We start from the raw sequence: 12,051 nt of genomic DNA on the forward strand, positions 1-12,051 counted from the left end.
ATCCCCAAATGATAAATATCTAAATAATTATTAATCATAGGTAAGTTAAATAAAAAGTATTTTATCTTTCTTATGAACACAAATTAATCTTGGATTCATTGTGTCAGTGAAATATGTTAATCTGCAAGGAACTTAAAGTCTTTACAACAACTATGATACGATGCCAAAAAATCTTTTAAAACAAATTTAAATTAAGTTATCCAAATTTGTGCACTTAAATGAATGGAAAGTTTAAAATGTGTTCTTTAAAAACTATATACATGCTTAAGGCCTGAGGACCTTTAAACCTAAGGAGCAAGGTTATCTAGTTCCACCGTATCATTTTATATAAGAGCAACCCAAGTGACAGATATCAAGTGCCTTGCCCAAAGTCACAGGCAGAAAGTGGTAGAGTCAGGATAGAATTGTAGGTCCTCTTCATTCCAAATTCAGTACTATTTCCCTACTTACACTGACTTCCTAATAGAAGTATTATTTTACCTGCACAAAAATAACAGAAATGCCCTGAGGTACAATAAGATAAACTTTGGCATTCCTCAAAAAGGTAGCATCTGAAGAAACAAGTTGTATCAATCCCATCATCCTTAGGCTTAGGTGACTTAGATAAATTGACATAAATCATCTCTCATTATTAAAGATATATAATGTCAAGAAATAGGGTGGAGAAGGAAAGACTACTTTAAATCTTGTGATTATCTCCATCACACACTCCTAACATTCAAAGCACTCTGTTTATGACATGTTTAGACTATGACATTAAAATAATTCAAAGTGGTGATAGAATATTTTGGAACTATACACTGAATGTCAAGTCAAACAGATGTATCTTATGCTGACAATGAAAGCTTAAAATAAAGGCTGGCAGTTTTTAGTAATGAAACCTGAAGACGGAAAAAATCTTAAAACACACTATCTTGCAGTTATCTTTACTTAAAGGAACTACAACCCCACCCCCTACCCCATATTTAGACTCTTCTTTATAGGACAGATAGACACCTTAAGCAGAATCTAATGAATGAAAAGTTGAGTATCTCTTTAAGGAACTTACCTTTCCCATTGATTGCTAATCCTGAGGCAATTGTAGCTGTCACAGGGACAGGCAGCTGAGGCACTAATGGGTGTATTCTTGGCCTGCTTCCCATTCTAGCTCTTTCTGCACCAGGACCCAATAAAGCTCCAACGGGTTTTTCTGCTGCCACTTCTGGGGCCACAGAATCTTCTTGATCTTGTTCTATATGATCCAATTTGTCGGGGCTTTCATTCTGAAAGCCATCGACTGCTGTCCTACTCTTAATAGGACTCTTGGGGACCAGAATTTTAATACCAGATTTTGCAAGGTCCATATTTTTTCGGTTTGAGAGAGATGGTGATGTGTTTTTCCTAAACTTCTGGCTGGCATTAAATAACTGATTATTTTTTGAATCGTGGTCTTTCCCAATAACAAGTGATTTGGGAGCCGTCTTTGAAAAACTGCTATTGGTAGATCTGGAAATCTGTTTCCTAGCGTTGTTTGGAGAGGTCCTATTTGTTCTGGTTAATGTGCTTTCCTTTTGCTTTTCATTGTGACGTCTGTTAAAGTCATGTATATATTCCTCACAATTCACAAGATGCTGTTCAGGTTCCCAAGTGTCATCTTCACTGTCATAGCCTTTCCATCGAACCAAATATTCTGTTTTTCCTTTCTTGTTTTTTCTCTTGTCAACAATTCTTTCTACCTGTTAAGAAAAAAGGAAAGTTGAAGACATTATATTGGGACTTTGTGAAAAGGTGAGGTTTAATAATAAGAAATAAAAAAAAAAAACATAAAAGAGAGGGAAAAAAAAAACTTTCCCAGAAAATAAGAGGGCAACTGTCCAAACTTTTACATAAGTCATTTCCTTTAAATCTCAACAACCTAAGCACTATAGGGTTTTTCTGTAGCATACAAGCAAGTGAACTGGTGAGACTTTTTGTTGTTTTTTTGTTCATGTTAAGCTGCTATTAGATATACATATTATTTTCCCTCCATATATATTATTATATGTAAAGGTTATGCAACAGATTTGATCCATTGTCACCTTGGCTCCGAATGAGTAATGGGATGAACAGAGTGATCCATACTCACCACCTTTGTGACCCATTAAGAGCATGCATCTGTGGAACAGCTAACTGTGATTAGGGGGTCCAGTCTGCGAATGAGGAACAGAGTTTCATTATCTCTGTATGAAGTGACATGCTCGTAGAAAAAGAAAACTTATTACCTTGGTTTGCTCTATTCTAAATGGTCAAGTAAAAAGAAGTATTAAGAGTCCTAAAAAAAGGACTTTTATGAATTAAAATGGACTAGACTTTTCTCTACACATTTTTTTGAATCTTAAATTTTAATTAATTTTGAAAGGGGGTGGAGAGTTCTGAAACTGATTTCACTGATGTAGCAGTGATTCTCAAAGGATGTGCCACAATTTTTACTAGATGTGCCACAAAATTTTGACTGTTATTACAAATTCTTTAAAAAAGTCCCATAAAATCTGATATAAATCTTACTTACATACACAATGTATGCAATACATAATGTGTTATTTACATACACAATATATGCATACACATAATGGCAAACAAATCTTGTTTATTAGAAGTGCAAACTAACTTAAGGATATTGAACTCATAGAGCTCTACAAAAATGGTTCCTTTACTGAAGGCAGATAGAGTGGCTCATGTGAGAGTCTCCTGACAACTCTCTACAATGTAACCAATTTTAAATTTCAGCACGCCATGATACTTCATAAGAATAAAGCACAAAGATAAAATTTTTTTGAGAACTACTCATTCAGATTATTAGAAATGAGAAATTCCCTCCACAATTACATATTGACAACTGTTCTGCAATTTATGCTTGGTATTAGAGAACTGTTGGGAGCATTAAGTAGCTTGTTCTGAGTCATCCAGACAACATGTGACATGAGTGGACTTCAACCCAAGTCTTCCTGACTGAGGCAGGATCTCTATTGACTATACTATGCTATTTTTTCATTATTTTATATTATATTTTTTTCAAAGATAGTAATTGCATAAATATCAGGCATGTTAAATGAAGGCAGCATTTATTAAGTGCCTATTAAGTACAAAGCACTGATACAAATAGAAATAGAAAATGGACAAAAACAGAAAAGTAACAAAGTTCCTGCTTTCTAGGAGATCACATTCTAACAGAAGAAAATAATATATATGTAAGGTTTCAGCTATAAGTCGGATAGACAAGTCCCAGGTCCTTGAGCATATCAGTATCAGCAAAGCAATACCTAATGAGTATCTTTGTCACAGTATCATGAAAACCAATGTATGCGCATAGCTTTTTAAAATATGAAAGCAGTGGTAACCTTAGTAATCAAAAGAATGAAGATTTTTTAAAAGTTGAAAATCTTAATATAAACAGGTGCCACCTAAATCTCACTTGCACTCTTTCACCAGCTGAGGCCCTTACCTCCAACATACACGTTTAGCATTTCTATGCTTATTGAAATCCTTTTCTTCTACCCAAGACCACCTTGGTGCTACCTCTTCCATGAAACTTGCTGATTGTTCCCAGCCGCAATACGAATTGCCAAATTAAAAAAACTCTGCTTACACATTTTCTCTATTAGTCATAGGAGAAAAACTAGGGAATCCTCAGATTGAAAAATATCATCACAAGAACCAATATTCACAGTGGAAACCTGACATTCTTCAAGTCAAGTCTTCCCATGGTTTATAAAATTCAAAGAAACAAGTTAAAACAAACTACTCTCCTCTTCCTTGTTTACTTTCCCAGAGACTAAATCAGTCTATTCATAGTAGATGTATTATTTTCATAATACACATATTTTAAAAAACAGAATGCCAAAATTCCAAAGCAAATTCATTTTCTATCACTGTGTAATTAATTAAATAATCTGTTAGGATACTGAATAAAAGAGGGTTGAAACTGAACACCCATCAATTTACAGGGCCTAAATTTCTCATTATGAAATGATGAGCGCTGCAAAAACTAATGTTGAACAAAGAAAGCAAAAAAAAACAATGAAAAGAATATGCACAATAATAGTAAGGTAAAAGACAATAGTATGAAGTACCTAATGCAACCTAATGCAAGTCAATGCAACAACCAAACAGTTCTAAAGAACAAACAAAACATTAATTCCTTCCTTCTGGTAAAGAGGTGGTGGATTACAAGTATAGAATCAATCAACAAAAGCAAGCATTTATTAAATGTTTACTAAATCAGTCACATTGTTAAAGCATTAGGGAAACAAAGAAAAAAATTAAAGAGTAGAAGGTCAGAAGCACCAAAGTTTGAAGAAAGGTCAAGAATGATTAAGTGGTTATTATGTGCCAAGAACTGTACTAAACCCATAGAAAGGCAAGGTCCCCTGCCCTCAAGTACATGCAAGAAACATGCTACAACCAAGACTGATTAACAATGAAGCTAAATACCCAATTTCAGAAGGTGTGGAAGACATAGAGGAGAGGAAGTGGAGGCTGAGTCTAGATGAGGGCGAAAGACATACAGTGATGATAGTTTTCTAATGAAGGCTTTTGAAGAATGGGGCAACTCGGCAAAGTAAAGAAACAGTGAATAAGGAAGATCTGAAGATTATAGAGAGGGATAGTCTGCTACAGTGAGGGAGGGGATAAGAACAAAAGTGGATATACAGGAGGTCTGTCTTGGCAAGGCAAATGGCCACCAATTCCTCATAGATTGGAGCAAATGACATATAAGAGAATGTATTCAGGGAGACTAAGACAAGAAAAAAACCCAGCTCATTGAAAATAGCCTCAGAGAAAATTTAGGGGACTGGGGGTGAAGTGTTGAAGGTCTCCAGCTGAAAAGATTGAGGGAGGGAATACTGTTGGAGGCTTAAAGAGAGAAAAGGAGGTGCAGAGTGGTATAGAAACCTGGTTAAAGAAGAGTAGGAGGTTTGCTCTGTAGTATTCAGGGCTCTGCTGAAATTACTGAACATTCCTTCTTCATTTCAACTCATCTTACACACTATGGCCTAACTAACTTTCCCAAAGCTATGTTTGTCACCTCCCTACCCCTAGATAAAAACCTTCAAGAAGGCTTTGCCAACTGAATAAAGTCCAAATGACTACTGAGTGAAAGAAGTGAAGCATTCTTATAAAATGGAGACAGTAATCTAAACCCAAGCTAGGCTTCTGCTGCAGACAGGCCTAAGTTTTGCTTTCCTGTAGACCACCTCATTTCTGGGAAAGTGAAACTTACCCCTCCCCTGCTATCACACACTGTTAAATAAAGTATTAAATGCTTTCACTGGTTTTCATTGGTTGAAGATTGTTTCCTTCTTCTTTGTATCTGGGGTAGATTCCTGTGCTAAATTGAGAGGCCCAGCTATCAACCAATAAAGCTAAGTGAGAAAATCTGGAACTCAAAATTTTATGGAAGTGAATGTTGAAAATAAAAAAAAAAATTAAAGTAAAAATTTTTTAAATTGAAAATAATTTAAATTGTGGGGGCGGCTAGGTGGCACAGTGAGTAAGAGTGCCGGCCCTGGAGTCGGGAGGACCCGGGATTGGTTCTGGCCTCAGATACTCAGCACCCACACAAAATAAACTTGTTGTGTAACCTTGGGCAAGTTACTTAACCCCAACTGTTTTAAAAAAAAAATTAATTTTTAAATTTAAATTTCTAAAAAAATTTTCCTTTTCAAAAGCAGACTGGCATAGAAGAAATATCAAACATTGGAAGAAGCCTTAACATTGATGTAGTAGAAAATGATAATATTCTAAAAACTGCTTGGTTCAAACTCAGAACTAACAGATGACAAGGTTCATGTAAAGCAACAATGAATGTTTGCAGAAGACAATGGGAAAAGAAGAAATTAGGCTATGAAACAATCTTAAGTAGTAAATTCCATACTTTGGAGACTGAGAAATGACATTGGAAAGAACTTTGATGTAAACTGTTGTTTATCTGTTGATGCCAACACCCCCCCCCCCCCAAACATAATGGCTATTTTGCTCCAAGAAGCCTGAGGCTACTGTAGAAAACTGTTTTTAGAAAAAAAAAATCATCTAAGGTTAAGGCACAGCAGCCACGATGTTAAATAGGACTACTGAATAGTTACACCTCTAGACCTTTCTGAGAAGATTCACTAATGGGGTCAGTTTAATATCAATGGTCAAGGTACATGAAAGCATTTATCAGTAAAAGGTCCTTTCTAGCTCTAAATCCAGTGATCTTCCATTCTTAAATGTATTAATGCAGATATATACCAATCAACCAAAACTTTCAAACCAGCTTTAAAAATGACAAGGGGGAAGGGAATAGAGTAAAGGAAGTTTGTAACAAAGTCATACAAAGGATCATAAGCATATGGGAAGTTAAGTAGTTTTTTATGATATATTAGCTTATTAACAATGGGTCAAAATTAGCAACATGAAGCATAACAGGATAAATTATTGTACTAAAATGGGTTCATGGAAAAAAAATTACAAAAGTTAACAAATGGGAAAGGGATGGTTTGACAGCTGTTTGTGAAACTACAATTTCACTAGACTCACCAGTGTGACATGGTAGCTGAAAAAACCAGTTATGGATATCTTGCCTTAGGGGGTGATAGTGTGTATAAGTGATACTCTCAGTCCTAGTAAAACTGCATATCAAATATGGTGTTCAATACTAACAAGCAGGGAATCTCCAGGGGAGGTAGGTAAAGCCAAGATGGTGAAAGGGCTGGACATCTCCCAAGAAGAGGAGCACTTCAAAGCACCAAGGGTATTCTGCCTTGGAGAAGAAAAGATTTAAAAAGGGACACAACAGAGACCAAAGCATTTAGGGGATTTTAGCATGTTAATGAGGGATTAATTTTATTCTGCTAAATCAGAGAGGCAGAAAGAACTGGGCTGAAGCTAATTGGAACAACTGTATTGGGAAGTGGTGGATTACCTATCACTGGAAGTACTCTGACCTTCTCTTTAAGGAAGTAACACTGGATTAAGTGATTACCATTTCCCAAAGTATATCGTAAAAGCTCATGGCAAATATGTATTGAATGATGAACATTTCTGAAAGTAACAGTTCTGGACATGAAAGACCTTGGTTGGAATTCTACCTCTGCTATTTACTACCTGTGCAATCTTGAGGGAGTCTCTTAACTGACTTGGGACTCACTGTCCATATCATGACATGACATGTCCATATCATTTATATTATGACCTAATTTTTCAGAGTATTCTCATTCAGAATAGATTTTACCAGATGATCTCTAGGAAACAGAATAATTACAATTACATGTGCTTTCATAACGAGACCAATGAATTGTGTCCTTGATTTAGTGAGAAAGGAGAGTGATGTAGTGTGCTATACAACAAAGAGGGCTAGAGTTGGAGAAAGAGCAAGCTTGGAATCTCACTTAGTAGCTGTGTGGCCATTGGCAAATTGCAACCATAGAGAGCCATGGTTTACTCATCTATAAAATGATGACAACAGTGAGGCACCACATAGGACTGTTACAAGTATCAGATGAGATAAAATATATTACTTAGTTCTTCCTTTTGAAGACAGATTTTTAGGTGTTTTATTTCAATGTAAATAGCAAAGAACAAATTTAAAATTTGAATGAGAACAGTACTCTTAATTACTTTCTTTTTAGGGCATACACAAATTCAGAGAGTGAATATAAATGATATTTTCAACACTGAGTAAAATATAATTTGGGGTAAAGGAAATAAAGGAATTCTTAACTGAGGAAGAAAGCATTTTAATAAAATCCTTTTGGGAAAAGTCGAGTTCTAATATCCAACCAAAGGAAGCATAAAGTACAGAAGGAAAGCTGTAATTAATATTACTGAGTCATTAAAGAATATAAATTCAAAATCTTAAAAAAAAAAAAAAACAGACTAAGGGGAGGTTAGGTGGCGCTGTGAGTAGAGCGCCAGCCCTGGAGCCAGGAGGACCTGAGTTTGGATCCAGCCTCAGAGACACACACACACACACACACACACACGCACGCACGCCATGTGGCAAGTTACTTAACCCCAATTGCCATCCAAAAAAGCAAAAAAACAAAAAAAAACAAAAAAAAAAACCCCAAAAAACAAAAACAAACAAAAAAAAAGACTTCAGTGATTTTTCCAAGAAAACATTTATCATGTCCAAGTTGAATATACACAAAGGATACAAGGATGGGTGTCAATGTAAAAATATCAACATAATCATATCAAAAGTCTAAAATCCAATCTAATTTCTTTCACTTTGCTTCTCTTATGACACTGCCACCACTGTAAGGTAGTCTCTCATTTTACCATGTCTAAACCACTGCAATAGCCAGATGGTGGGTATGCCTCCTTCAATTCCAATTACCCTTCCATTTGGCCATTAAAATTATCTTTCTTACGAGCAGATCAGAACTAGGTCATCATTCTACCCAATAAAATCCAGTGACTCCCTATTGTCTCTGGATCACATACAAAATCCTCTGATTGACGTTCAAAGGCCTTCATAACTTAGCCTCCTCCTACATTTCCAGGCTTGTTACCCCTTTATTCCCTGCTACCTCGTTTTCATTGGCCTCTTTGTTGTTCCAAGAACAAGGCATCCATCTTGCTGCTCCAAGCATTGTCTCTGACTGTCTCCAGTGGCTGGAATGTTCTTCCTCCTCACCCCTACCTACCACCATCCCTGGACTGTACTAAGTTTCAACTAAAATTTCATGTTCCTTAGAAACCATTTCCCAACCCCTTCAAAGTCACTGGTGCCTTTCCTTTCTTAAATATTTCCTCTTTAACCTGCATAGCTTGTCTGTTGTCTCTCTCATTAGAATGTGAGCTCCTCGAGGGCAGGGGACTATCTTTTGCCTATTTTTGTATGTCCAGCAGATAGCACAATGTCTTGTAAATAGTAGGAACTTAATGGGGTTTTTTGGTCAATTTATTCTAAATAGATCCAATGGAACAACAGACTAGAAATGTTAAAGATCAGAAACAATGAACTCAATAACCCAATGTTTGATAAAGTAGAAAAAAATAACTTACTTAGCAAAGACTATCCCATTGGATAAAAAGTGCTGGGATAACTGGAAAGCAGATTGCCAAAAATTTGCCTTAGAACAAAACTTTACAACATATTCCACAATATGTTCCAAGTACATGAGACCTTAATAATAAAGATAGTACTACTTAAAATTAGAAGAGAAGCAGAACATATCTCTCACAGCTATGGGCATGAAATATATTCTAAACCAAACAAGGGACAGAAGCAATTATAAGAAACAGATGATGGCAAAAAACTAGAAACAAAAGTGGAAGTCCATTGATTGAGAAATGACTGAACAAAACATGGTACATGAATACAATGGGTATCAATGTGATATAAGAAATAATGAGCGTGATCAGTACAGAGAACCTATACAAACTGATGCAGAGCAAAGCAAAACTGTGAAAACAATGTATCATGATTACAACAATTTAAAAGAAAGAACACATACACATACAGTCAATGTTGCAAAATAATAAAGCACAAGCATAGTTTGAAAGAAAAGATATGGGAAGACACTCTGAACCTAGTCCTTCATAGGTAAGGAAGATCCACAGGTGTACCATATGGCAGATATTTTTAAAGTTTCTAATGTACTAATCAAAGTGTTGATTTGTCTTTTTTTCTTTGTCTTAGAAATATGATTTCTTATATGATATGGTTCTCTGGAAAGGGAATGGGAAGGAATACTGAGGAAACTATGGAAATGCAAAGAACAGAAGACATCTAAAAAAAGATTTTAAAAATGAAAAATGGGAATCATCAACAGAACTGTAGGAACAGATAATAAAGTTTCAGTGAAGTATAAGAGCAGTACAAATAATATATTTATAGTGATAATAATGGTGAAATAATTTGTGACACCTGATATGTAATTTTAAATATAATGTATAAATTCTGAAGACCCCTTCAAATTGAAATAACTCATTTTGTGAAAAATGTAACAAAACTATTACAAATGTGCACAAAGGACCAGAGGCAAATCAGCTCACTCCTGAAACTCAGAATTAAGTATATAAGGAATTACTTTATAAGTATACTTTGAAAATACAAAATTGTATAAAGTATTGAATGGTAAAATCTGTGTTTCCTCACATGCAAAATGACAAGGGAGAGAATTAAAAGATCTACAGCTTGAAAGGAACTAGGATAAAATTATTAATAAGTCATGAGAAATCTGCAAGTAACATCAAAACAAAAACTGACAATTTAGAGTAATAGCCATTCAACATTTTCAAGTGTTTCAGAAAGACTTTCATTCCTTAATTACTCCTAAGATCCAACACATGTGAACTGATTGGCTCTGAAGACCATAACTACTGAATTTCTTGTATCCTTTTAGTTATTGGCACTTTTGGAGAGGAGAATGAAGTAAGTACTATATCCATGAATACTCTATAATACAGTTTAAATTGCCATAAACCAAAGAAACTCATATCCAGAAGAAAGTATGAATTTAATTCTCTCAAAAATGATCCTAGGAGATATATGAAGCATTTATTAGTAGTTAAATCATTGAAATTTTTCTTTGCACTAGGATAAGCCAGTATTCCAAGGATGCCTCCTACAACACAATTAGCAAATGTCATGAGGGATGCAATATATTATGTTCATACTTTCCCCAAATAATGGGTGACATTATTAGTAATGGAGATAGTAGTAATATTAATGGCTAGAATCTGTAAATCACCTACTAAGTGTCAGAAATTATGCCTATTAGTCTCATTTTATCCTCAGAACACCTCTGGAAGGTAGGTCCCACTGTTATTATCTTTATTATACAGATATGGAAACTTGAGACAAACAATTTCAGCAAATTGCCCAAGGTCACAGTTAATTAAGTATATGAGACTAGATTTTAATTTAGGTCTTTCTGACTCCAGGCTCAATGGGCAATTATTTCTCTTAAATGTTGGAAATTAAACCCTTCAAGATTGTGAACACTTTCACTTGTGTCTGGTGTTATCAGTGGCAACTACCAACCTGTCTATCACAAAGCAGGGACCTAATGACTAACGAGGAGGACAACTGATGGGCATTATTTATCTTCTAGGCCAATGCTAATCTCTTATCAAGACTCTTACTAAAAAGTTACACTAAATAATGAAATGAAATGAAGCAAAGCTGTTCTTTCCTAGGAACAGCTTCCTGATTTTTGCTGCAATAACAAAATGCTATCCATAATCTCTAGATTCCTACTTAGAATTTCTTCTACAGGCTTCTGGGTCATGTGAACAAGATGGAAAGCTAGCTGATCCTTACCTTAAGCCTCTCTCTCTATATATAAGAATATATGGTGTAGGACAGGATCCCTCCAGGGTACATAATGACTTAGAAAACCACAAATTAACATGATCAGTGCTGTTCCAAGAAGACTGAAAGTTTTGACTCCTTTGGTCTAGGACACAAAAGGCTTATTCCTATACTGAGCAAGCTCAGCACCCTTACCCCAGAAGGCAGCACTAACACCATCTGACCCACTGACTAGCAACCCTACACTCCCAACCACATATCCTAGCCTCCCTTCCAATTTCTAGTGCCCTGGAGATCCCTATCCAGGCTGTGGAAGTTTTCTGGAGTCTTAGCACTGGAAGAGAGTTTTCCATTGACAAAGATCAATTCAGGACAGTAGAGGAACAGAGCAAACAGATATGTATCTAAGCATGAAAGAGAGCTCAATTCCATACTCTCATGTGTTCCAACCTCTGCCCAGGGTCTTGGGAGATCCAAGCTCCAAACAACAGAAATAAGCCCAGGCTGCACATTACCTTTTGTTTTTTTTTAATTCAACCATATAAAAATTATATATATAAATAAAAATGTGTGTACACATATACATAAATACATATGCAGCGGTGTCAAATGTTTCTACAAGAGCCTGAGATGAGACAACAGAAATAATTCGCCTTGATTTAATAATCTCATGTCTCACATTTGATTTTATAGCTTCTTCATTCTACTCAAATGGGCAGTCTTTCCATTGGTTAAAAAGTATATGTGTGTGTGTGTGTGTGTGAGTGAGCGTGAGTGATTAACCTCTT

General features: G+C 35.5%; 1 protein-coding gene across 1 annotated transcript in view; it reads right to left on the bottom strand.

The window, feature by feature from the left end:
• CDYL (chromodomain Y like) overlaps positions 1-1,745 on the bottom strand; it is an 88,559-nt gene extending 86,814 nt beyond the window's left edge. Inside the window, 1 exon segment of the mRNA XM_069103555.1 lies at positions 1,049-1,745. Coding sequence (XP_068959656.1) covers positions 1,049-1,745 — 697 coding nt within the window.
• Positions 1,746-12,051: the final 10,306 nt, after the last annotated feature.

Source organism: Petaurus breviceps, unplaced genomic scaffold, assembly GCF_028583685.1.
Source record: "Petaurus breviceps papuanus isolate PSGF00001 unplaced genomic scaffold, PetGlider_PUasm1.0 582, whole genome shotgun sequence".
Taxonomy (NCBI): domain Eukaryota; kingdom Metazoa; phylum Chordata; class Mammalia; order Diprotodontia; family Petauridae; genus Petaurus; species Petaurus breviceps.